This window comes from Magallana gigas, chromosome 1 (assembly GCF_963853765.1).
Source record: "Magallana gigas chromosome 1, xbMagGiga1.1, whole genome shotgun sequence".
NCBI classification, from domain to species: Eukaryota; Metazoa; Mollusca; class Bivalvia; order Ostreida; family Ostreidae; genus Magallana; species Magallana gigas.
The window spans coordinates 38,566,485-38,593,662 of NC_088853.1; the positions used below are offsets into that span (position 1 = coordinate 38,566,485).

General features: G+C 30.7%; 1 protein-coding gene across 1 annotated transcript; it reads right to left on the reverse strand.

The window, feature by feature from the left end:
* Positions 1-392: 392 nt before the first annotated feature.
* Positions 393-26,892, reverse strand: LOC105332005 (multiple epidermal growth factor-like domains protein 11). The gene is made up of 16 exons (XM_066066807.1): positions 26,763-26,892; positions 21,374-21,598; positions 18,892-19,152; positions 17,689-17,823; positions 14,478-14,615; positions 14,176-14,307; positions 13,152-13,289; positions 12,853-12,984; positions 10,936-11,073; positions 10,617-10,754; positions 10,330-10,461; positions 9,638-9,775; positions 9,365-9,496; positions 7,464-7,601; positions 4,534-7,063; positions 393-4,334 (listed from the first exon to the last, which is right to left on the reverse strand). Exons 2-15 carry the CDS (start codon positions 21,489-21,491, stop codon positions 6,918-6,920), a joined length of 2,016 nt encoding a protein of 671 aa, XP_065922879.1. The 5' UTR covers positions 21,492-21,598; positions 26,763-26,892; the 3' UTR covers positions 393-4,334; positions 4,534-6,917.
* Between the last annotated feature and the right edge of the window lie 286 nt (positions 26,893-27,178).

The window sequence follows — 27,178 nt, forward strand, 5'->3', positions numbered from 1 at the left end:
CATTTTGAGCATACGAAATTAAAAAAAATATTCGTTCATTATAAGGAGGATTTTTTCTTACGACTTATGACTAAAGATAGCACTTATTCTTTTCAATGCATATGGTTCATCCAGTGACCTCTTGTGTTTTTTCAAACCGTAAATAAATAGGTAAAATAACTCCAAAAAATCATACCCCTCTCAAAATTTTGTTTTGAAATATATTACAACCTTCTATTTAGGATTCAAGATATTTCAGACAAAATGTTCGTGAGTTTTTTTTAATGCGTGTGTTGATGAGGCTTATACTTATAAAATGCACGTCCTGTTAATGTTTTCAAATTTAAAGCAACACCGTGTCTATGTGGGTTTCTTTATTAAAAAAAACTCTTAAAGAGGGCGAATTACACGTTGCTCAAAAGTGTACTAGAATATCGATCAATGGTTATTTTAACTACACAATAAATAAAACACTTTGTTTTATATTCAGTGGGTCATAAAGAAACATTTATCAAAGACGAAAATGACTTACATAGATATCAAGAGACAAAAAAAATACACACGAAAAATACTATATGTGAGTTTTATGAAGTTATTGGCGATAATGGTTACAGCTGCTTGATATTAAAATGAAAACAGAATACAAGGTTAACCCAGGGACCAGCTGCTTTCGTAAACAATTATAACATATTAATCAATTCTTAAACATTTTATATAAACCCATAATAATTTCATGTGGTTTTTTTTTATTCATTTTAGAAGGAATAAATAAGAAACACATGTGTTTGTTAGTTATGTGTTTGGATTTTGTACATGTTTTGAGATTTAAGAGGCTCTCGAAATAGACCCTTGAAAATGTTCAAGGGTCTGCAATTATTTATCTTGTTAAACTTGGTATGGTTTTTATCTGGTTGTAAGTGTGCTTCATAAAATTAATCTAATTTGTTTTAAAAAAGTACTTGACTTAAACAATGTATCATATTTTGCTATATTTTGGGGGAAATGCCAATTAATTTCAAACTTTGACTCATTAAACAATTGTTTTAAGGAAATGAGCATTTATTTTTAATATGTAGGTTTAAGTTTGTAAATAAACTCCTCTAAATGTTTTTTGAAGTGTCCTCGAACTTTGAGTCTTAATTAAGGTTTGGTGCAATTTGTTTAAAAGACGCACATAAAAAAATTGGCACTAATAAATAACGAAGTAAACCTAGTGATTACATGTATATCGTATTAAAGGTATGAAATGGGTATATTCAAGAGTACCATCATCCACAAACCACATTAAATATCGAACAACCTTGGAACTGCAAAAAAGCATGTCCGATAACTTCATTTCATTTTATTTAAAAAAAGAAAGAAAGAAAAAAAAGAAGAAAAAAAAACTTGTAAAATACGTTACTCTATAATTAGCATCTAGTTATAAAAGTAATCTTTACATATTAAAGTTGTTCATCGACTGTTTGTTATCCTGTCAAATCCAGTCATAAACACATTGTCACAATTTTGTTTCCATCGTTTCTTTTAAAATCAAAGTTTTTTTTAGCTTCTAATAAAAAAAAATGTCAACTCATCGTAAGAGCCTCGACCTTATCATTTTCTTATTAACGAGGCCGAGTACAGAACGAGTACGCACGCTTTCGCGCAGGGTTTCATTTGTATTGTGACGTCATCTTTTTTGCTTTGTTGACGCCATGGCGTGATAGTTTGAACTGCAGATATTCAGCGAAATTTGTTGAAAATAGCTCGTTTGATGCGTAAAATTGATATTATATTGTGGAATACACATAAATGTCTCGAAGTATAAGCTATATTTAGGCTCGGGTCGAAAATGTGAAGAGGGTTCAGCAAGCCTAGCCCTCTGTCACGTTTTCTCAACCCGCCTATATATCGCTTAATTCATTTATTTAAGACATTAGCCATGTATTTTATATTCAATGACCCTAAATTTGTGAAGTTATATATTTATTTATTACTTAAATATGTCTTAATGTTTTAATAATACAATAAAGATCACAATGTCCGTCTTTGTCGAATAAAAAATAGTCATTATCTGACAAACTGGGAAATTGAGCATACAAAAAATAACTTTGATAAGACCCCTGGAACAAACCAGGGGGTAAAAGGTTTTTTTTTATTTGACCATTTGATGCCTCTCAGCAATAACTTTAATATGTAGAACAGAAAAAGAAATCCCTAGGGCAGAAGTTTAAAAAATGTGCAAAATTGGTACATTTCAAGCAATTTCCCATATGGTCCTATGTTAAAAATTAACAAACTTTGAGATGGCCCCTTAAACAAACGGTGTGGTAAATGTCTTATTTTTTTTATCTTAAAATAATAATTATATCAGTAGAAATTCTTGTCAAAAATTTCATTTAAAAATCTAGGGTAGAAAAAATTAGACCCGGCCTCGTTAATTAATCTTTATCCGAAATGTGTTTCCCAGTGTTGTACATCTAACAAGACTGAAGTTGTTTCTTATCAAAGTTTTAACTTGTTGAGCCTGTAGATCTCTTTCACAATAATAAGCCAGCTGATAATATACTCAACATTGCCTGACTGTATTTAAATTAACATATTTTGGATGAGGTTTATAATCCATTCATTTAGTAAGAGTTTTTTTTAAACATGAATAAAACTTACCAAAAATGAATTGCATTAAATAAACTCATTGATTAGCAATAACGAGATACGATGCAGTAAAATGTAACATGAATAGAATAAACCTATGTCATGGTGTTGTCGTTTAACTTTTACACCTTATATAAACAAATCGACATATATGTATATATGTACATTCATTATCAAAAAATAAAACAACAATCACAGAGACAATGAAAATACAATGTAATATTATGACATATCACACTAATGTATATCATAAACAATATTAATTTTATATCCACAATTTAATTATTAATATGTACAATATCCACCTATTTTATTTTTTTAAGGAAGGAGCATGTTTCTGCAAGTCCACTAGACTGATTGTGAATTTCGATTTATTGACATCTACAAGTATTTAAGCAAATCATCTTAAGGTTTTGAAAATAAAAACAACATTCTTAAATTTGTTTTTTTTTAAATACATGCAAACGCTTTCATAATTGTTTCCCTGTTAGATCCACTGTCTAAATATCTTTATATTTCACATATTTTTTAATTCAATCAAAAAAATGTTTTTTTTTCTATAAAGATAAAGATGTAGAATAGATAATGTGTGGATTTAAAAAAAAATGTGGAACACCATCCATCAATTGTTCCTAGGAGTAAGCATTCGTAAAACCATGCAGCTGCTTGATCAAGCCTTGTTGAATTTCAGAAGAGATCACAGATCATTTTTAATACATGCATAGTGTGTTAATTGCGTGGACCCTGAGGTCCACGCAAAAAATATATAAGCGATGTTAAACCGGATGCTATGGAGAAAATTTAGCCTGCGCATGAGTTAGCCTGGTTCCTGTGCGTAATGGGTAGCTCAGGGAACCAGGTTAGCACACGTTTATCTGAATCGGGATCGGGATTCCGTGCCATATGCATACATAAGTTCAAAGGCACTGTGATTGTAAAGTTGTCAGTAAACAGTACAGAAACAAAGTATTCCTTTAAAAAAATGATTGGCATGTGATATGAATTATCAGTATTATGAAATAAGTTAATGTTATGCCGAAACTACAACATGCATCAAATAGCATAATTTGCAATGTTTTGTTGTTTTCTGAATACACATGTAGCTTAACTTTACTTTAATAGTAGGCGGGGACTATAGAGAACTTCCCGATTAATGTTTCTTAAGCATTTAAGATTGAATAATTATGTCACTGTATAAAAGTTTAAATCTCAAGAAAAATGCAACAAAATATGAAAGTTTTAATTTACAAAAAGCTGTCACTGCATAGAGTTAACAAAGTAGTGAGAATCGTAATGTGTGCGTAAATAGTAGAATTCACCGAATGCCTGATACTATACATGCAAATTTCATTCATAGATAGATTATAATTATTTGAGAAGTATGAAGCCTTTAAATTCTGAGATAAAAAGTCAGGGTTATACATACATGTATACATAATACAACGCTCAAATTTAGTGGTTTAAAGCAGAGGGCTAGAGTCGGTGGAATCTCTGATAATCTTAAGGCTTTCACGTTTTCGTTGGAAATACATGCAAATGGTCCATGTATTGTAGTCCTTTTTTAAAGGACAGCAACTTGTTGTTTCCTTAAATGTCCCTAGATCAACGCAGTATTTGGATATATCGTCAGTATGATTCTTTCTGCTTGGAGGATTTTTAATCCAGTCTTCCTCGGGTTTCGTTGAGGAATTGTGACTCTGGTCTTTCTATCTGCTTTGGACCTTTGTAAAAAAAATATCATTAGAATAGTACTAATCGTACACTAATTAAACAAGAGAACAAAATACCCACATATACATTTAAAAACTACACAATTTACATGTATATCAATTTCAACACAAAAGTTCCATATCATTTGCTATTTGCATTGCTTTTTTTCTATGTATATTAGGTATAATTTTCAGTTTTTAAGGAACTTACTATGAAATTCCTCTCGTTTTCTTTAAATTGTAAGTTCTTCTGAGCATTCCTTTAAGCAACGTTTACATATTCTAATATTTATAAGACACATGGTCTCCCTGTAAGCAAATTGCAAATTGTAAGTGAGGTAAGGAATACGAAATGATTGCTGTTCATATAACTATGTTAGATTAAATCGTGATAATTGTTTTTAATTCATGTTCATAATATATTACTATTAATAATAAAATCAGATGATTTCATTTTTTAACATAGGCAATTACCATCCGAATACAAGACTTTTTAGACCTATCCAATTGTTCAATTTGTTTTAATATCGATGCAGATATTTTCTTCATGTTCAGCTCACCAAGCGTATTTGAGAACATACATACTTTTTTTTCAATTTTCAAGAGAGGAAACAAAACCTGGCAAAAGAAATTGATTAATATAAATGTAGAAAGCTATTTTTTATAAGTGCCACATTAAATCATTCAAATGCCTACCATTGTCAGCAACGTCATCAGAAAAAAATAGATAACACTAATTTTAAGAATATATCGTTTTCGTTAAAATAATAATACAGTTGTATTCAAACATTATATTACAAACATCAATACTTTACTTTGATGAATACACATGCAAATATTTATAAAAACTTAAATTTGTTACTATGAACTTCTGCATCTAAAATTGATTTAATTTTTCTTTAAAAGTTAATTTCGACAAACCTTCCGGGCGTTGCGTTTATCTGAAACAAGATATATCATTTAAGTCATTGTAAATAATACTGGTAAATTGAAGTAAAAACAAAATGATATCAACGTCAAGGAAAGATATTCTTAAACATCAACAAGTCACACTTGATATCATATTATATATATAATCTAACTCTCCATTATATACAAAACATATCAACTTTGGTTTCGTTTTCTTACTTTTGACAACATACGTTTCAGTCGTAGACAGTACAGTGCTCAAAATGGTATTAGTTTACGTGTACCATTCATAATCCTCTTTAATCATCAATATATTATATCTTTGCTTCCCAAGTATCACTTTTTATCTGATCATACTGAGGAAAACATCACTTACCATACCTTTCCACTAACTGCCATCATTCAAATGGTATCAGCTTATCTGTTGTGAATTGTTACATTGCGCATTACATGCACCATTCGCGGTCTTCTTCTCTTTTTTATATTTGAATTGTACACGAAATACATGTATACAGTACGGTTAGCAAAAAGAATAAAATCTTAAAATATTAAATACCGTAAGTTAAATTGATTGGTATATCAGCGATATATAGTAACATCGGATTAAAGATTGTGAACATGCATGTATATTATATACGCACTTACCTGCTTTGAGGACGATAGCAAGTTTATATTTCCCGAAAACAGAAACTATTTCACCTGGCGACGTCGTGAAAAATAACTGCTATCGATGGGAACATAAACTTTCTATTGTCCGGATAGTCAAAAAATATATAGTTTTTTTTATTAGGATGAAAACTTTATTGTCATCGATTAATGTTTTTATATTTTACAAATACGATTATCGAACACTGAATTTAATTTAGCAATTTGAATTACACCATGCGTTTTCCTATATTGAAATCGAAAGAAATCAATTCTATAGGCGTAAAGTTTCGATTATTAAACACCATGGATATGGAAACTTTTTCATGAATATATCAAGTAGCAGTTTTTTCCCTCGTAATTTTACATAAAGAACATTCACAAAAAATGAATTTAATATTAATAAGTCAAATTACTAAACCCTGTAATACAAGTAGTATTGATAAATTGTTGAAATTTAACATAACAAACACACAGTATAAGTCGTTATAATAAAAATACGATAAAACAAATTGTGTGCAACTTACGTTGTTTGAATTTATTTTGTTTTAGTGACCTTAATAATGGTATATTATTCAAAACAAACACTGTAAATATCTGGTAAATTTCCGTTTTATTGGACTTACCTTAAGTTCTTTTTACTTTCTCTTCATTTTTTATTGACAATTTCAAATTTACATCAGTATTAACAATGTAGTGTAAAACATATGAATAATCTATTTATATATCCATCTAGTATGCATAATTTCAGAGATGGTCTATGTACTCACGTACGTTACACATTTCTCCTTGATACATATAACATTTTATAACATTCAGTTAAGCATGCTCCATTGATATGGAAATACTGACTTATTACGTTACTTCAATGTATGTTTGCCACAAATAACACGTAAATATGTTTATGTTATTACTACTTCATTTGTAATCGCATCGTGTAATTAAAAAAAATGTTTTTACAATATGTTTTTTCAGTATCACTTTTTAAGATATTCTTTTTATAATAATAAGTTGCTAGTTTCATCTGTACTTGGTGTTTGTCTACTCACGTGATTTACATAAGTCCCCTTCATAACCAGCATCACACCCAGTCAAGCAAGAGCCATTGACATTGGAGCAATGATTTACATCACGACAGTGTCCGCATGTTTCATTACATTCAATACCATACGATCCTCTGTCACATTCTGGAATGATTAGAAGAAATAGGTTGTATTTTCATATATGCATAATGATGCACGTGTAAAAACATATGAATTATCTATCATATATCTATCTATACATAAATTTAGAGATGTTCTGTGTTCCAACGTATGTTACACAATTTTCCTTGATAACCTTTATATCACATTCAGTTTGGTATGTTCAATTAATACGAAAGTACTGACTTACGCTACTAATATGTACAATGTATGTTTGCCACGAGTAAAACATAAATATGTTCATGTTACTACTAATACATCTGTAATCGCATTGCGTAATTAAAAAAAAGGTTTTACCATATTTTTTTCAGTATGATTTTTTTAAAAATATGTGTATAATAATAAGTAGCTATTTTCGTCTGTACCTTGGTGTTTGTATACTCACGTGATTTACACAAGTCCCCTTCATATCCATCATCACACCCAGTTAAGCAAGAGCCATTGACATTGGAGCATTGTTTTACATCACGACAGTGTCCGCATGTTTCATTACATTCAATACCATACCATCCTGTGTCACATTCTTAAACAGTAAAAAGGAATATAAAGATATTACTGTAATATTGTTTGTACACTGCATGATGACGCACAAACAGTATATTGGATTTAATGTTATATAATGCATGCAATGGTTATGATGTGCTATGTGATGTGTTTGCTAAGAAATTATAATAATGAAAATATATGATGAAAAAAAATTAAGGTCAACGGACCCTATTCATTTCTACAATAGTGATTAAAAAAAAAATTGTGTAAGAGATACAAAAAATATATGAAAATAAATAAAAAAAAAAATTACAATTCTCTTTTTCATTTGAACATAATGTTTTGTTTTTATTGAAATCAACTTCCAGACCAAGAACTCAGGTTGACTAAAAAACATAATGGCGGAGAGCATAGGGCGAGTTCATCCTGCCTCGGGGAAATACTTTGGCTGGTACAAATTTGGTTCAAAAATATTCAAAAATACGCATACCCTTGCGTTCTTATTTTTTTTGCATACAACTGACAACTTGTAGTTTTATATATTAATTTGTGAACCATCATCAGATTTGTTGTCAACTATACTGTGAAAATAAAACCAATTTGGATATGTAACGTAAGCATAAAACGGTGACCTTGCTTCCAAAAGAGGGATGGGGGCTTTTATCTAATCTTAACATATAGACACCATACTTTGGACAGTGGTTAATATTATTGAGAAATTTAACTTAAGAATCAATTTTAGATAAACAGTTACAATGGAATGCATCTACTTCCCCGTTTTGAAATAAGATTTGTTGGGCATGTATATGGGATTGAGTGTTGACATATATAACAAAGAAATAATGCAGAACAAATATATAGTTCAAATTGTAACCATTAACTGTATATTGAAAAAAAAGAGTCAAAAGCCCAACAAGTTTATTTTTTCCAGTCAGCTGTATTACCTACGTTTTAGGCCTCATATAATCAATTTCTTTTAAGCATTTCATTCTGTCCACTCCTTTAAATATCCAGACTGTTGCATTATAATTTCAAATTTCAAAAATAGGTTTAATAACAATTATGAAAGAAATCGAACAGATTATACTGAAAAAGACAAACAAAAACAAAGAAGAAAAAAACTGGAAAACTCATTACCGTGAAAAATCTTACTTTCCAAGCGCATGCGCTTTTTATCAGTTCGTTTTTTTTAATACCAACAACTATTTTGTGGGATTTGGTTAACTATTGAATCATTTATTATCATAAAATTTAAAAATAGACATTCAAAACTAAGCTTGAATTTTATTGGATGTTTTGCTTTGCTATGGTATGCTTTCCTACATGTATAACGAATAAAAATAAAATATGTTAGGAAGTTACGATGCTATCTAATCAGATTCTGTTGTTTATAAATATATGCTACAAGATCTAAATGTCAAGTCCAGCCAGTTAATGGTGCATATATACATGTACTTGAATTGAATTTATAAACAAACAAATACAAAAAAACAAAAATGTTCATAGTATTGAATACGTTTTTATGATTTACAGAATATAATGATTTCAATAAGCATCATTGTCAACATTATAACGATCTGTCTAAAATAAATATTATACAGTGGGTATAGAGCGAGAGTGGATAGAGTAGGATATGTTGCAGGATATAGAATCTAGAAAAGGATAGGGTTTTTTTCAATTGTTGATATATGAGCATTGTATTAGTTGTGGATTTCTTTTCGATTCCCATTGTGATTTGTGATTGCAGTTAGCCCCTGTTTTAGTAATTTGCCCAATGGCATGCATTATTCTGATCAATACCTTTATTGCAGAAATATCCTATCCAGCCAGGTATACAACCATAGTCACACAGTCCATTCACATCATTACATCCATTGCATGTGTCGATGCATTTCTCAGAGCAGTCTCGTCCAAAATAGCCAGGTTGGCAACCTGGAGAACACGAATAAAAACCTATTTGTTTGACAGTAATTACATACTAATTACATTTGATCTTTTTATGTATCCTGTTTTTTTACTTGTTGATTTACACATTAATATATATGATTGATTTATGGTTACATTTGTACTCACGTGTTTGACACATATCCCCCATATAACCAGACACACATCCAGTTAAGCATGTACCATTAGTGTGGTCACATTGTTTTAAATCATGACAGTTTCCACATGTCTTTTTGCATGAGACGCCATAAAATCCTGCATGGCACTCTGAAATGAGTAATACGTTTTAAAATGTACATGAGTTGTTTATGTGAAGGTTTTTTTTTTCAAATTGTTTATAAATTCGTTAAACGATCGAAAAAAAAACCATCACTCGTATTCTAAATAAGACACATGTAAATCTACCAACAGCAAATCGTAAAAAACACATATGTAATAAAAAAAAAAGGTTTACTTTATGATTTTCAAAACTTTAGTGAACAGAAACAAATGGTGCTTAAAAAAAATTGTTATGTATAAGAAGGGAATAAACACAGTTTTGTATACGTCATTGTGACTTGTGTGCTACAGTGTAAAAAATGTTTCAACTATAATTGAATAAAAAAAAAAAAAAAAAAAAAAAAACTTTTATATTTAGTAGCATTTATTTTAAAAGTTTGTACATTAAGAAATAAATAACGATTGCTGAAATTAATTTAAGCAACTGACAATATGCAGCTATCGGAAATATTTTACATGCATAGTTGTATTTAGCTTAAGCGAAACAAATATTGAAGACAGCGAAAAATAAAATCAACAGTTAGAAAATGCAAAAAATGTACCTTTATCGCAAAAGTTTCCTATCCAGCCCGGAAGACACCCAGCAGCACATAAACCATTGACATTAATACACCCTAGACACGTTTCCGTGCATTTCTTAACGCAGTCTTTTCCAAAGAACCCAAGTGGGCAAGCTGGTGTTAGAAAAAAAAAACAAATCAGTAATTGATCATACCTATAATTGTTCATTGAAATGTTCACCAACTTTTTTATGTCAACGTTACTAGTTATCATCTATAAACGTTGTTTGGTTTCATATTGATTTATGCATACATGTACTTATACTTACGTGTTTTACACAAGTCCCCCTGGTAACCATCAGCACATCCAGTTAAGCATGTTCCGTTTCTATGAAAGCATTGGTCAATATCACGACAGTTTCCACAAATTTCTTTGCAGTCAACGCCGTATAAACCGCTGGCACATCCTTTTTTAATAACATTAATGAATTGTTTTATAAAAATTGATGATAACGTATAAAACTTTTACATGTATATTATATATCATAAGAAACACGCAAATGCATTTATCATTTACCAGATCGTGTAATTCAAACTAAGAAGTGTTCTTCAGCTACTTCAGTGTTTACTTTGACATTGGATGCTTACTTGTTCTACATACGTTTCCTTCAAAACCAGCATCACATCCGGTCAAACAAGTTCCATTGAAATTTGAACACTCGTTTACATCGCGGCAGTTTCCACATGTTTCATTACAGCGAGTGCCATACGATCCTTTTACACATTCTGAAACGGTTGAAAAGCATGTGATGCAAATTCGTTGACATCTCATAATTTGCGTTTAGTTGAACTGGCACAGTTTTTTTTACCAATAGCTTGCCTGAGATACGATTTTTATACAGTATATATTCCTATTTGATAGAAACATGAAATATCGCTAAAATGAATGTTGTAATAGTAGAGAAAAAGGTTGATAAAAACATAAAATTTCCAGGGACAAACAATAGCAAAAAAAGATCCGGACTCTTTTTTTGACTATTATGTTTGTTTTTCAATAATTGGTGTCAAGTTTTATTCAGGAAACCCGATATAACTATTCATGTATGATAAAGTCAAAATTCACCCAAGTTAAAATTTCATAGAACATAAAAATGCAGAGAAAATGCTTTGTTTTACAAACATTGCTTAAATCATACTTTTAATCCTGATTTTAATTAAACAGTCTTTATTGATGCCTTAAAGTTGATTTGTTTGGAGCATATTTGGCATTGAAAGTTTTATGATTAATCAAAATACGCCTCCAATTTAAAAGACTTGTACAGGCATTACCAAAATGCTAACAGGCAAAAAAATAAAAATTTGAGATTATTAGAGCAAAAGCATGGACACATTCATATGTTGAAATAGTTGTTAATCATGTAATTAAAATACTTATAGCTAACTTGTTCTACATTTCAGTTTCTGTATACGCATTTTTTTTCTTCATCACTGCGAAGCATCCCCTCCATTGATGTATGTAAGCCCCGCACATTAGATTCAGAATAGCATGTGCATGAAATTCACAAAAGCACGTGCAATTATTTACGTAAACCCATTAAACTGGTCCCCTTATCATTTTAGAAGATGTATATTTCTGCTCATAGGCAACAGTTTTTCGATGCATCGGAAAAGAAAGTATAACAAAAAAAAAAGCGCTGAGCTATCCTTAGCGCTTTAAATAGCATGTGCATGAAATTCACAAAAGCACGTGCAATTATTTGCGTAAACCCATTAAACTGTTCCCCTTATCATTTTAGAAGATGTATATTTCTGCTCAGATGGGGCAGTTATTCAATGCATCCGAAGAGAAAGTTTAACGACAAAAAACGCTAGCTATCCTTAGCGCTTTAAAAAGCATGTGCAAAAAATGAAACCAGTTGGTTCTTTAGACAAAATGATATACTAAGACGTTCACACAATGTAAATTATCTCATATCTCCATAGTTCTATCTTTCTCTTTAATGTATCTTTATTTTTGTTAATACAGCACCGATCTTTTATTCTTTATACCCATTTTTAAATGAAAAAAAAACCCTGATAAAATTTGGAGATTAAATAGCCTACATTTAATATTGAAAAGAAAAATGAAAAAAAAACTTAAACTAAGAAAAAGCATCACAAAAACTTAGTTGCATTCTTTAAACACATGTTTTGAAGAAATTGAAACCCGTAAGTAAGCTGCTATGAGAACTATCAGCTGAAATGAATGTACTCGAAAATCAGTATGCTCAAAACAAAATCTAATATTTTGATAGAATTGGCTTTTAAAAAGAAATATGTATATGCAAACTTTAACAATGAAATTTATGAGAAATCATGATAATAATAAAGAACTCATATATCAGTATCAATATTTCTGTATGCCTTGAATTTTGTTCTTTTACTAATTACATGTTGGTATCAATAAAATGATCATGCTTCATGGCAGGCTGATATATAACCAAAACAAAAGGAGCAATAGTTAAGGTTGAGATGGAAGAAGACGTAACCTTTTTGAACAATTTCCACTGCTTAAATCGCCCATACCTTTATTACAGAGGTCACCCATCCAACCAGGGATACATCCAGAGTCACACAAACCATTGAAATTATTACATCCTGAACAGGTGTCTTTGCATATCTCCGAACAGTTTTGCCCAAAGAATCCAGAAGGACAAGCTGGATTTTGAAAAGAAACAAAGTTACTGTGTTTATCTTAATGTTCTTTTATTATATACTTTTAAAAAATCATCAATTGTGTCGTTATCAATATCTTTAATCCTATACCAATGTAAACGTGCATATACATGTGTATGTTATAACTATCTGGTGACATATCTACGTACGTGTTTTACATAAATCCCCCATATAACCAGCACTACATCCAGTTAAACATGCTCCAGTAACATGGTCACACTGGTTTACGTCACGACAGTTTCCACACGTAAAATTGCATGCAGCGCCATAGGATCCTGATGGACACACTGAAATACATATAAAAATAAGGAATACCACAGGATGAATCTTTGCCATTTGTCAACTAAATGATAACTGAATGGTCTGTAAAGTTGACTGAATGGCGCACATATGCCATTCAGTCACATTTTAGTAACGTTTCAGTCACCATTCAAATGACCTGATGGCAGAGATTCATCCTGTGTATATGGATGTTTTTTAAGAGAAGCATGTAACCTGATATGCCAGTTTCAACAGCATGGTTTAATGAGTGTCTTGAAACGGCCATGAAACAATGCATGCTGTAGATCATAAAGACGGTCACACAATGTAAAATACTGATGAAAATTGTAGATTAGAAAGTGAAAATTTTCAGATATTTTGAAAGAAAAAAAGACCGACATCCCCCCCCCCCCCAAAAAAAAAAGAGAGAGAAAAGACTCAACAGATGCAAAACATACTCAGTGTTATACTTCATACACATTTTTTTTTTAAAGAAATGGAAACCAGTATGCAATGTGCCATAAGTTATGTCAGCAGGAATGGATGTACTCAACAATGAGTATGCTGAATACAACATCTAATATTGTGTTAACATTGGCTTCTAGTTGCAAAGGAAAATATATTAGAAAATCCATTTTATAATTTATAAAAAAAATAATATGCAAAAATTGATAATGAAATTAACTAAAAAATATCGAAAAAAATAAGAACGCATAAATCAATATTATTATGTCTGTGTAGCTTAAATTTTGTATTTAGTTTACTTCCCAATGTTGATATTGATAAGTGATCATCCTTCATTACATGCGGATATATCACAAACAAAACAAAAAACTATAGTTACATTTATTGTTGAGGTTGAATAATACATAACATTATTTAACAATTTCCACTGCTAAATATCACAAATACCTTTATTGCAGAGGTCACCCGTCCAACCAGGGATACATCCAAAGTCACACAAACCATTGACATTATTACATCCTGTACAGGTGTCCGTGCATATATCCGAACAGTTTTGCCCAAAGAACCCAGAAGGACAAGCTGGATTTTAAAAAAGAAACAAATTTTCTCTACTTTTCTTGAAAATCTTTAATTTTATTCTTTTCAAGAAATCACCCAAGGTGTTAGTATAAATTTCTTTAACCGTATGCCTATGTATACGTTCATGTGCATGTTTATGATGTAAATTATATGGTTACATATTTACGTACGTGTTTTACATAAATCCCCCATATAACCAACACTGCATCCAGTTAAACATGCCCCAGTAACATGGTCACACTGGTTTACGTCACGACAGTTTCCACATGTCGCATTGCATGCAGCACCATAGGATCCTGAGGAACACACTGAAACAAATATAATTATAAAGAATATATGGCTGATATTTAAGAAAGACATGGTACTTGATTTGCCAATTTCCACTGCATGGTTCAATGACTGTAGTGCAACGGTCCTTAACCAATGCATGATGTAGATGTATATTTATGAGATACACCAACCCCCCGTTCACAATACCCACTCCCCCCCCCCAAAAAAAAAAACAAACATACAAACAAACAAACAAACAAACAAAAAATAAAAATAAAAAACAAACAAACAATAGAAAAATAACAAAACAAAAACGAAATCAATTTCAATGTGCACTCACAAGAAGTTTCTATTACATTATAAAATTATTATTGATATTATAGTGATTTTTATATGGCAGTAATCTTACATTGTTTGGATCTAAATAGTGTAAATGTTTTCAGATTCGCAACATAAACATATTTTTGGCAGCTGTATTAGATTTGATATGCCAAAAGTCATCAAGACCTCTAAGTTGTAATCAAATGTCGGTCGGTCATACGTACACATGAAACATATACAAATCCTTCCCGACCCAACAAACTATATTGATTCAACATTCACGCTTCAACGGCAACAACAGTCACAGTATCACGATTGATTGATATAGGTTTTATAGATGTTCCGTGCGATTTGATATTTCGGACTAAAATGTTTGCGGCGACCAACTGGGGTTTTGGTAAATGAAAACAATGGTAATAGTACAGATAATGTATTGATCATTTAAACACAATCTTGGTTAATAAATTTCACTACTCGTTTATACGTATTCTATAAATGATGCATCGAGGTATAGCAACTTGGCAATTGTTAATTACAAGAAATTCTGAGTATATCTTGATTCGTACGTATTCTGTATCAAATTTTACAATCACTAGATTAATCCTGAAGATCTGTTAACACTATTGCAGGTTTATCATGATCATCATTTATCCTTTCGTGTCGTGTAATGTGATATCGAAACATGCATGGATACTGTTCTTTCGTGTGTTAATCCTATTCTATCATATTCTCCTTTTTGTATTTTTTTTGTTAATGCATCTCCCAAATCTACTATTCCATATAAACTTTTTTTTTATATCCAAAAATGATGTTCGAAAATCCAATACCATAACATTGTAGACATTTTATTTCAAAAAATGTGCACAAACAATATTATTCTGTGCAAACATTAAAAAATGTAATGTCAGCAGAAATGTATGAACGCTTAATTGAAGTCTAAGAGTTTTATATCATTAACTTCTAGTCGTCAAAAGAAAAGATAAAATCGAAAAAATAATGTCCTTTTAATAAAAAAAAATAATGTTTATGCAAACTTTAAAAAGAAATGATTTTATGACAAATTATCGAAGTAATAAAAAACAAATATATCAATATTAATAATCCTGTAAAGCCTGATTTTTTCTTAGTGTATATATCAATTACATTTTGATATTGATGTAATTAAAAGGTTCCATTGCTTGTAGATCTTTACAAATACCAAAAAATGAGCAATAGTTAAAATTGAAGTTGAAGTACAGGTTGTCTGTTTATCAATGTTTATATCCATATTGTTAGATTTCATTCAATTCTAGATGTTAATATCTATTTCTGATATCATTTATACATGCATTGAACGATTACAAATGCAACAGTTATTTTCAAATTAAATCAGAATTTTGGAATCCCGAGCCTGTTATAAAATTCCGAGCCCAATCAATTAAACTGGTTTACTGGTATTTAAAAAAATGTATCGCGCTACGATATTTTTTATCCAAGCACTGCAAAAAAAAAAGAATATCGGTATTCTGTTTTGCAGTCTCAACGTTTTTACTTCGTTAATTTTTTTTCTTCAAAATCTGAATGTATTTTTTTTTTCATGTTATGTATGCACTTCATTTTATAAACATTAGAACAGTTGACAAGTCGTTTAATTACGTGCACTTTAATGGAATTTTAAATGTGTAATAATTGTTTCAGAAATTATTTTTGGGAGTTGATTTTAATCAACTCTTCTATGCACTTACTCGGGCAAACCAAAAGTGAAACAGTGTTTGGACCTAAGCACAAATCAATACCGCTGACAACACTTAGTTCCTAAAAATAATCGATAAATTCGATGCAATGTATTCTGAAGCATTGTTTTTCAAGAAAACCTATATATTAATACCATGAAAATAGTAAGATTTTAAATGGTACAAACAGTTTAAATATTTTTGAAGTCGTATGCATGTATTCATACGCTATACTTCAATGTACTAATTTCGTTCAACCAGACGCCCGGCTGTCTCCGTTAATATTCGACAAAACAGTGAATCTCTCTTGCTAGTCGGAGATAAACGGAGACAATCGAGCGTTTGGTTGAACAAAACTAGAGTTTAATCTTGCCTGGATCCATAATATTTCTCAGAAATATTTCGATTACTGATACTACTTGCCATGCAAAATCACATATCGCTGATTTTTAAATAAATGATAATCGATAAAATCAACTCCCGTCAGTACTTCAGCACTTTGATTAAAAAATGAGTTAAGATATTACCAGCGAGGTTGTACATTTATTTCTTTACAGCCGTATATGCGTAATACTGTGTTCATTAAAAACGACAATTTGTTTATAGTTTTATATAGGAACTTTACTGGGACATTTATAGAATTATTTATAGCCGTAAATTTGCTTAAGCCTGTCCGGGATATTTGCCTTTTGCTGTAGCAAACAAATTCACTAACTACACACCTTAAGTACTTGTTTTAACAGTGGTAAAACGTTAAAAAGTCAATACCGAAACTAATCAGCAAACAAATTATTTAATTTAAAAAAAAAATGAATATTTTGGGGTTTATTTTTATCATAAAGATATAGATGTATGCCTAGTATATGTTTTTATCATATATAATTTCATTTTACAAAGTGATACAGGTTGATACATGCACATTGCATATTTCGCATTACTACTTTAGGATACTAATACATATCCTACTGTTTGAAAAGTTCTATTAATGCTTTGTAATTGTAGTCAATACATAACGAAGCAAGACACACGCATGCAAACTTATAGTTAATAATGTTGGTCTATTGAAATGATTGCTTACCTAATTCACATCGCTGACCTTGGTACCCAGGTTTACAACACTGGCTATAGCCCGTCTCTATGTGACAGTACTGACAGTTGACATCCGGACAGGGAGTGGAACAGTTCGATCCGTAAAACCCTGTTGCTGGACATCCTGTACATTATAAGTTATTTATTACACAATTCTTGTTTTAATTATTTTGAATCTATTCTTAAAGAAATATGATGCAAGAGGCGTTAATTTACGCGACTGTGTTTATTGGTATGCAGGCAAGTCCATCAAGAAAATTTCTAATTAAACCAGGAACATATTGCAATATTGCAACATTTAGAACAAAACAGTCTGACATGTATACTCATGTTGCTGGTCATCCTTTTTGCTAATGTTTACTATTATAAAATGTATCCATCGCAATGATCTCAAATATTAAGTGAGCACCATGTCTTACATTTACATGACAAGGGAGTATAGGACCAAACCAATTCAATAGCAACACATTTGGCAACAGGTAAATTGTAACACAACGAATTGTTCCATGCATGTAAAAAATGCACATACAGTTCGTCGTAGAATCTACGCTATTTCTATATAAAGGCAGTGAACTTTTCTATAACATTAAGACATTCAGTATAATAAAATAAATAATGCCTGTTTAGAAGGCTAATAATGGTTTTCTCGGGGTGTCAATTTCAACTGTTACCATCGCAAACAGGCACTATTTTATAATGGTATATGCCGTCTTTTCAGTTATACTATCTGGCCATTTTATCTCTGCCATAATATAAATGTAACATCAATGACCCTTACAAAAAGAGAATTCAGTTATTTTGATGCTAAATAAAATGTTTGGAATGCCTTATTTCTGTCCTTTGTCATCTTTATATTAATTAAATAACAAACGTTTCTTTGTGCCTAGTTTTATTAATTCACATCGATAAAAAAATGTTTAGACATAACTTCTTACAATGTACCATTTTTTGTTTTATTTTTGTTAAGGGGGGGGGGGGCAATTCTGAGAAACAATAGACACTTTAAATGATTGAAAAAGATTTGATAGTTTTACTGAAATTGACAGCACGTTGTCACATTACTGATTAAATCCACAGGGTCTACACACTAGTTTATTGTATTATGATTTGACAATAAAAGGTAAATATGTGACCAATTATAAAATATATTTAAACATTTTCAAAGACTGTTAAAATTATAAAGAACACTAACCATACACCTCTACTTCACAGAGGTCAATCTTTACTAAACTACCATAACCGTCAGGGTAGACAACTCCTAGTAGTCTCTCGTTGTAGTAGATGACATATTGTCCATGGACAGCACAGTTTGTTGTGAAGACAGGAGGCATTGTGTTTGTTGTGAAGTTGTCGTCCTTGAAACACAACGTTCCCTGTGATATATCCGTGGTATTGGAGATATACACAGAGAATCCAAGTAAATTGTTTGTTCTGTACGTCCGATACACGTAATCTGTATAAGATGTTATCGATCATGTTTATATAATATTTATTTTACATTGATAACTATACAATACCTAAATATCAATTACATCCTAGGCAATTTACGTTACGCATTTTTCATGCACCCATCAGTTAAAATATATAAATGGTTTCACACTCGTTGAAACGGAAATAATATACAAGTTTCATATATTTATCTTTTAAAGTAATGCCAACTTATCATAACATCTAATATAACCGTGGGGGCTTAACCCTGAGAATTTTCTGAGAAAAAAAAGTTGCGTATTATCAAACCATTTCAATATATAAACAAAATAATGATATGTATATCAATTATTTTAATAAATTTTATTAACACCACTGGTTGTACTCTCTTGTGAATTAAAAATAAAATATAAAGAGTAATATAAAGAGTAATATAAATTGTTCAGCAGATATCATATGTGGTTGTCGTTAGGAAGAAATGTTGGTGAACACATATATTTAAATAATTAGTCAGTGTCATGTTATGAATGAGAGAGTGTGTGGCGCTCAGGGCTGTCTGAACCTTCTTTTAAAAACTAAGCACGCTTAATCCAAACAGTAACGAACCTGAGAAGGGCACCTTCTTGTTTAACAAAATATCACTTGAACCTTAAGGTACACCAGTATATACATGTATAATATTATTGATAACCATGGTGGGTAGATAACATAAAACATTTCTCAAGTTCATCAACAATTCCTATTCCCATTTATATCTGACCCTTAAAAAATTTCATATGATTTAGAGGAGCTATACATACGAAGGTTTCTTTATCGTGCTAGCGCCTTCTTTACCACAATATCTTATATTGGAAATCATTGGTCTGTTTAAAAAAAAAAAAAAACCAGGATATTTGAGATAGAGACCATTTTTAGGAATAACAAATCTGACGAAGTGTCACTCTAAAACACACCAAGAAGTATATCGTGATTGTAAGAATCATCTCTTTACACACAGTAATTGTATCTGGTCACCATGTTAGTCATGAATAGATGTTGGAAACTGTTTGTTTTAATCTGCATGTAGGGGTTTAAAGTATACTAAAGTACACTCTGGAAAAAAAAATAATAACAACAAGCTTATCGTTTGATTTCTATGTTGTTTACCTGAAATGATTCGATAAATTGCGGTTTTGGATGAAAGACAAGTCTGCTTTGCTATAACTGTTGTTGTATAATTTTGATAGCATTGGACATGTTTGTTATTATACAATCTTTATTGATGAGAATGCCATGCCGTTCCTACCATTACTTTTCACTTTAGGTCATGCGTTGATGTATTTTCAATAATGGAGGTTTGACAACATCGTCAATTGAGATTCAGAAGCTTAAGGTCAGGTTTTCGGCTAGCAGTTTTAAGGTACTTTACTAAAGCTACATATTGTTCTGTTCAGTATACTTAGGTCTGTTATAAACTTTAAATGAATTTGTCAGACGGGTTTTATAACTACAGAAGGACAAAGTGTATGATGACCAAACTGTCGTTTTAAGGAAATATAAAAAAAGTTCGTGAAAAATATGTATATTTTGTATGTGGCTATTTTAAGTATTATTTATACCTTAAATATTGGAGAATAATGTCATTATTTTTGTCATGATTTGTTACTTAATAAATTAAATATTTAGAAATAAAATGCAACAATAGGGAACAAAATAGACTATTATAATGGAACGAAAACACTTTTATCAAAACCTTTCAAAATCCTCAGACTTCAGAAAAAAATTTTTACATAGTATATGTGCAATTTGGTGTTTCTATTTTATTTTCAAATCACGTCAAAATCACGTGGGTATTCTCCATGTAACCGCAAAACTTAACTTAAAAGACCCCTGGCATATCATTTCATTTTAAAACATGGACTAACATATCTATAGAGTGAGTTAACCAAACTCTTGAATTCAATGTCTAATTTTCTATTTAATTTGTAATTGTAATTTAAAAATTGTAAATATGTTTGATCATTTGTTTCAGTTACTGTTCATGTTCATTGCAGCCCTTTAATTTTCTCCAGTTTCTATTTCACTAAAACCAACAACATTTTTTTTTCGGTATTGCATTTTTCAAACTAAAAGGGAACATCATTTGAAGATTAAGTCATCTGATAAAACCCAAATGTTAACATGTAAATAAAAAAACGTTTAAGCGTGATGACAGTTTACACTACAGAGGCTATCATTTCCAAGATACATAATGACTGTGACTATACCAGAGTTCTCCGTCCTGAATGAGATAGTGATGTGATGGATACTGTGGATGCTGCTTAGGTTCACCCACCAGGTGGCGGTTCGTCCTTGATATGATACAGCACATTGACCACCCGACATTCTCAGGTTAGATTTACGTCCGTCCACAGCGTTACTGGCGTCATACGTGTCTTTACTTTGTCTGAGTGGGTACTGTTGGTATGCTGGTTTGTTGACGGCAACGTTAACTGTCAACAAACACACAACCCCATATAAACAACATTTAAACATTTAAACATTTACTTATGAACAATCTTTATAAAGAAAAACAATAAAGGTGGAATTTTGTTTGATTTGTCCGAACAGTTGTTGTCATTTCATGTTTTAAAAAATCTAGTTTTACATTTTTTTTAAAAATAAAAACCTGAATCATAAATTTACCAAACCATATTTAATGATGTTATTTTTTATCATAATATGTTTATCTAAAATAGTTTTTTAAAGCAATATATTTCGGTAATAAAATGTAAATATGGTTTGTGAAAATACCAAACAAATAGTATTTAGGTAATAAGTGAACTAATAATGCCACTTATATAACATACAGGTAGATAACCGCCTCAATTAGAATATTGTTTATGTTAAAGGATATATTATATTATATACTAGGTCTTTAATTCAATTTCAAATGACAATTGCATTTTATGCATGTAAACTCACCATAAGCCTGTGAAATTGCAAACACTATTATATCAATGAGAACATGAACAGCATATCTATAGGTAAATACATCTAGTGAAGTTTAATTATACTCTACAACGTATATGATTATGCCGGAATATATTTCACAGTTACTCTTTTATGCGGAAATTAATGAAAACACATGTTTGAAGAGATTAGCCAACACCACTTATCTCCGGTGATTTAAACTCAAACGTTATACACATGAACCCTTGAATATGAAAACAGTACTTGCGACGCTTGTTAGCCAAACAGGTTCATATAATCTCTCAAAAGCGTAATTCGACGTGATTTTTTATTCACGTTCTTAATGCACCCCTTTTACGTTAATATGCCTATAGGAACATAATAACGCAACCTACTCCTTAGTGCTCATTACACACCTTTGATTTGTTTGCGTTTAATATACGACATTACGATAAAACTGGCAGTAAATCAAAATTATCTAAATGGCTTAATATATGTTTTACCAATTTCTTTCGCAATTTCATAATATTTACAATCAAAATATCTGATTCAACAATGTATGTTTGGACACCTGAAAAATTCCGAGAGGGGACGATACGATACAATTTCTTATACAATAATACGTCCAGCTACAGTCGGTTCAAGCTATCTTTTACAGCATACACCATAGCATAGCATAGCATTGAAATTTCATAGCATAGCATTGAAATTTCATACCATAGCATTGAAATCTCATACCATAGCATACAATCTCATAGAGTGGCATTCGTCATATCATACCATAGCATACCATGGCATAGCATACGACATCATTTTAACTCGGTTTTAAATGCTTCTATTTGAAAAAAAAATTGTTCACGTAATAGATTTGTAATAAACTTTGGCTTCTTGTTATTTAGCTTCGAAATTTGTGGAACCGTTTTGTTGTATGTAGGCGTTTTTGTTCAAATCTCATAGCACATTATAGCATAGCAAACCATACCATATCATTAAGCACTTCAATTCAATTTATCATAGCATAGCATACAAATCACAAAGCATTGCATACAAATCTCATAGCATATGATTAAAATCGCATTCCATAGCATAGCATAAAATTGTAAAAGATATGCATGAAATGACTGTAACACCCTTTACTCTCTTTCTTCACTTAGGATAAACATAATATGTTTATCTAAAATAGTTTTTTAAAGCAATATATTTCGGTAATAGAATGTAAATATGGTTTGTGAAAATACCAAACAAATAGTATTTAGGAAATAAGTGAACTAATAATGCCACTTATATAACATACAGGTAGATAACCGCCTCAATTAGAATATTGTTTATGTTAAAGGATATATTATATTATATACTAGGTTTTTAATTCAATTTCAAATGACAATTGCATTTTATGCATGTAAACTCACCATAAGCCTGTGAAATTGCAAACACTATTATATCAATGAGAACATGAACAGCATATCTATAGGTAAATACATCTAGTGAAGTTTAATTATACTCTATAACGTATATGATTATGCCGGAATATATTTCACAGTTACTCTTTTATGCGGAAATTAATGAAAACACATGTTTGAAGAGATTAGCCAACACCACTTATCTCCGGTGATTTAAACTCAAACGTTATACACATGAACCCTTGAATATGAAAACAGTACTTGCGACGCTTGTTAGCCAAACAGGTTCATATAATCTCCCAAAAGCGTAATTCGACGTGATTTTTTATTCACGTTCTAAATGCACCCCTTTTACGTTAATATGCCTATAGGAACATAATAACGCAACCTACTCCTTATTGCTCATTACACACCTTTGATTTGTTTGCGTTTAATATACGACATTACGATAAAACTGGCAGTAAATCAAAATTATCTAAATGGCTTAATTTATGTTTTACCAATTTTTTTCGCAATTTCATAATATTTACAATCAAAATATCTGATTCAACAATGTATGTTTGGACACCTGAAAAATTCCGAGAGGGGACGATACGATACAATTTCTTATACAATAATACGTCCAGCTACAGTCGGTTCAAGCTATCTTTTACAGCATACACCATAGAATATCATAGCATTGAAATCTCATAGCATAGCATTGAAATTTCATACCATAGCATTGAAATCTCATACCATAGCATACAATCTCATTGAGTGGCATTCGTCATATCATACCATAGCATACCATGGCATAGCATACGACATTATTTTAACTCGGTTTTAAATGATTCTTGAAAAAAAAATGTTCACATAATAGATTTGTAATCAACTTTGGCTTCTTATTATTTTACTTCGAAATGTGTGGAACTCTTTTGTGTATGGAGGCGTTTTTGTGGAAATCTCATAGCATATTATAGCAAAGCATTGCATACCATATCATTAAGCACTTCAATTCAATTTATCATTGCATAGCATACAAATCTCATAGCATTGCGTACAAATCTCATAGCATATGATTAAAATCGCATACCATAGCATAGCATAAAATTGTAAAAGATATGCATGAAATAACTGTAACACCGTTTCTTCTCTTTCTTCACTTAGGATAAACAATCAGAGTATCACAAATATTTTCTACTTGTGAAGTGTTTGCAGAATGGAGCAACAATTTAACATGTCACCTGTGATATTTGTAATCGGGGCTACACAACCATCACTTCAATTTTCAATTGATGTGATGGCTACGAAACACCTATTTGTGATACAGAGAAAGAAAAAAAAAACAGTTTGTAGGGTTTTGTTTGATGAAGCTCAGCGCATGCCATTTATATACAGGTAATAACTGGGCCCATCACAATTAGCAGCTACAAAATAGTGTTGTACAGAAAGCTGCACTAATCCCATCGGCTGAAATGTTTGTTAAACACAATAACTTTGGAAAGAAGGATGCCTTTTGCAGACGTATTTACAACCAACATTTCAGCATTAGAACCAAAAAACCTTCAAATGGAACTGGTATGGCCTACATAATCCTTTATAAAAGAAGCAAAATACTGTTTTGGAAGTTGTTTTTTTTAACTGGGTTCACTAAGTGTAATTGATATAAAAATCAGTATGTATGAATCTTATTTGCTGATTAGCAAAACTCGATTTCTACTAAAGCCGTGATTTATTATATATTAATAGCAAGTTGACAGTACTTTAAACTGTCGTAAGTTTTATATTCGATTTAATCATCAGTTGCAATTTCAAATATAACTATTTTTGGGACTTGATATTATGGAAAGGGATTTTGTGATATGAATATATTTCGATATTGTAAAATGCATTACGGTATGTTTTGCAATATTTTTTTAAATCAAAATTTGATTTCATTTTTGTTTAATGTTACATATAATGGACTGACTATGACTTGATTATTTTTTTATAGGATTCATTTGCACTAAAAGTCTTTAGAAAATAAATAAATAAAACATTATTGTTGTAAAATTATGAAATGTTCCAATAAAAACAAATCTTGAAAAAATAAATGAGTTATCATCTATCAAAACTAGACCAAGATACTGAATTAGGTACATTTGGTGCAATACATTTTAGGCAGTCCACTGATCTGATGGAAAAAAAGAAAGCGTGCAGCAATCAATGAAGATACATTTACCATATAAAATTAATTTGTTGACTGATAGAGTAATCCGGCAGGGAGGTATAATTACAACTACGACAATGCCTTCTTCAAATTCGTTATTAAGAATATCAGCATGTCAACATGTTTTGGCTTTAGGAAAGCTCTTTGACCAGACACAATATCAACATCTCTGCCTTTCTTTTCGTGTTTGGAACTATTACAATTGCAACAGTCATTTTCAAATTCAATCAGAATTTTGGAATCCCGAGCCTGTAATAAAATTCCAAGCCCGATCAATTAAACTGGTTAACCGGTATTCAAAAAATGTATCGCACTACAATATGTTTTTGTCCAAGCACTGCAAAACACAGAATACCTGTTTTGTTTACAGTCCTAATTTTGTTTTACTTCGTTGCATTTTTCTCAGAATCTGAATGATATATTTTATATGTTATGTATGCACTCCATTTTATAAACATTAGAGGAGTTGACAAGTCGTTAAATTTCGTGCACTTTTAATGACATTTTTCAATGTGCAAAATTCGTTAAAAAAGTAATTTTAAAAAAATACGTTAAGATATCATCAGCGAGGTCGTACGTTTATTTCGTTACAGCCGTACATTAGTAATACTGTGTTCGATTAAAACGACAATTTTCTTTATTTTTATATAAGGACTTTACTTGGACATTTATAGAATTCACTACAGCCGTAAATTTGCAAAAGCCTGTTTCGGATAATTGCCTTTTGCTGTAGAAAAAAACATTACTTACTACATACTTGTAATATTTGTTATAACAGTTGTAATACGTTAAAAAGTCAATACAGAAACTAATCAGCACATACATGATTTAATTTGAATCGAATTGAATCTTTTGGAGTTTATTTTAGCCATAAAGATAAAGATTTATACTTAGTATATATTTTCTATCATACATAATTTCTTTTTTTTTCAAAGTAATACACATTGATACATGCACATTGCATATTTTGCATTACTACTTTTTGATCCTTATAAGTATCATAATCTTAGAGAAGTTCTATTTATGCGTTATAATTGTAGTCAATACGTAACGAAGCAAGATACACACATGCAAACGTATAGTTAGTAATGTTGGTCTATTGAAATAATTCCTTACCTAATTCACATCGCTGACCTTGGTAACCAGGTTTACAACACTTGCTATAGCCCGTCTCTATGTGACAGTACTGACAGTTGACATCTGGACAGGGAATGGAGCAGTTAGATCCGTAAAACCTTGTTTCTGGACATCCTGTACATTTAAAGTTATTTATTACACAATTCTTGTTTTAATTATTTTTAATCTATTCTTTAAAAAATAAGATGCAAGAGGCGTTAATTTATGCGACTGTGTTTATTGGTATGCAGTCATCTTTATATTGATTAAATAGCAAACGTTTCTTTGTGCCTAGTTTTAATAATTCACATCGATAAACAAAAATTGTTTAACATAACATCTTACAATGTACTATTTTTTTTCTTTTTTAGTGTGGGGGGGGGGGGGGGAATCCGAGAAAAAAATACACACTTTTA

What these genes read in the sequence shown, in the direction of transcription:
- LOC105332005 (XM_066066807.1), bottom strand. Translation starts at nt 21,491, where the DNA reads ATGTCGGGTGGTCAATGTGCTGTATCATATCAAGGACGAACCGCCACC. An exon ending in CTGTGAAGTAGAGGTGTATG is followed by an intron (nt 17,824 to 18,891) that starts GTTAGTGTTCTT and finishes TATAATGTACAG; the next exon opens with GATGTCCAGCAACAGGGTTT. An exon ending in AGGTCAGCGATGTGAATTAG is followed by an intron (nt 14,616 to 17,688) that starts GTAAGCAATCAT and finishes TATTTGTTTCAG; the next exon opens with TGTGTTCCTCAGGATCCTAT.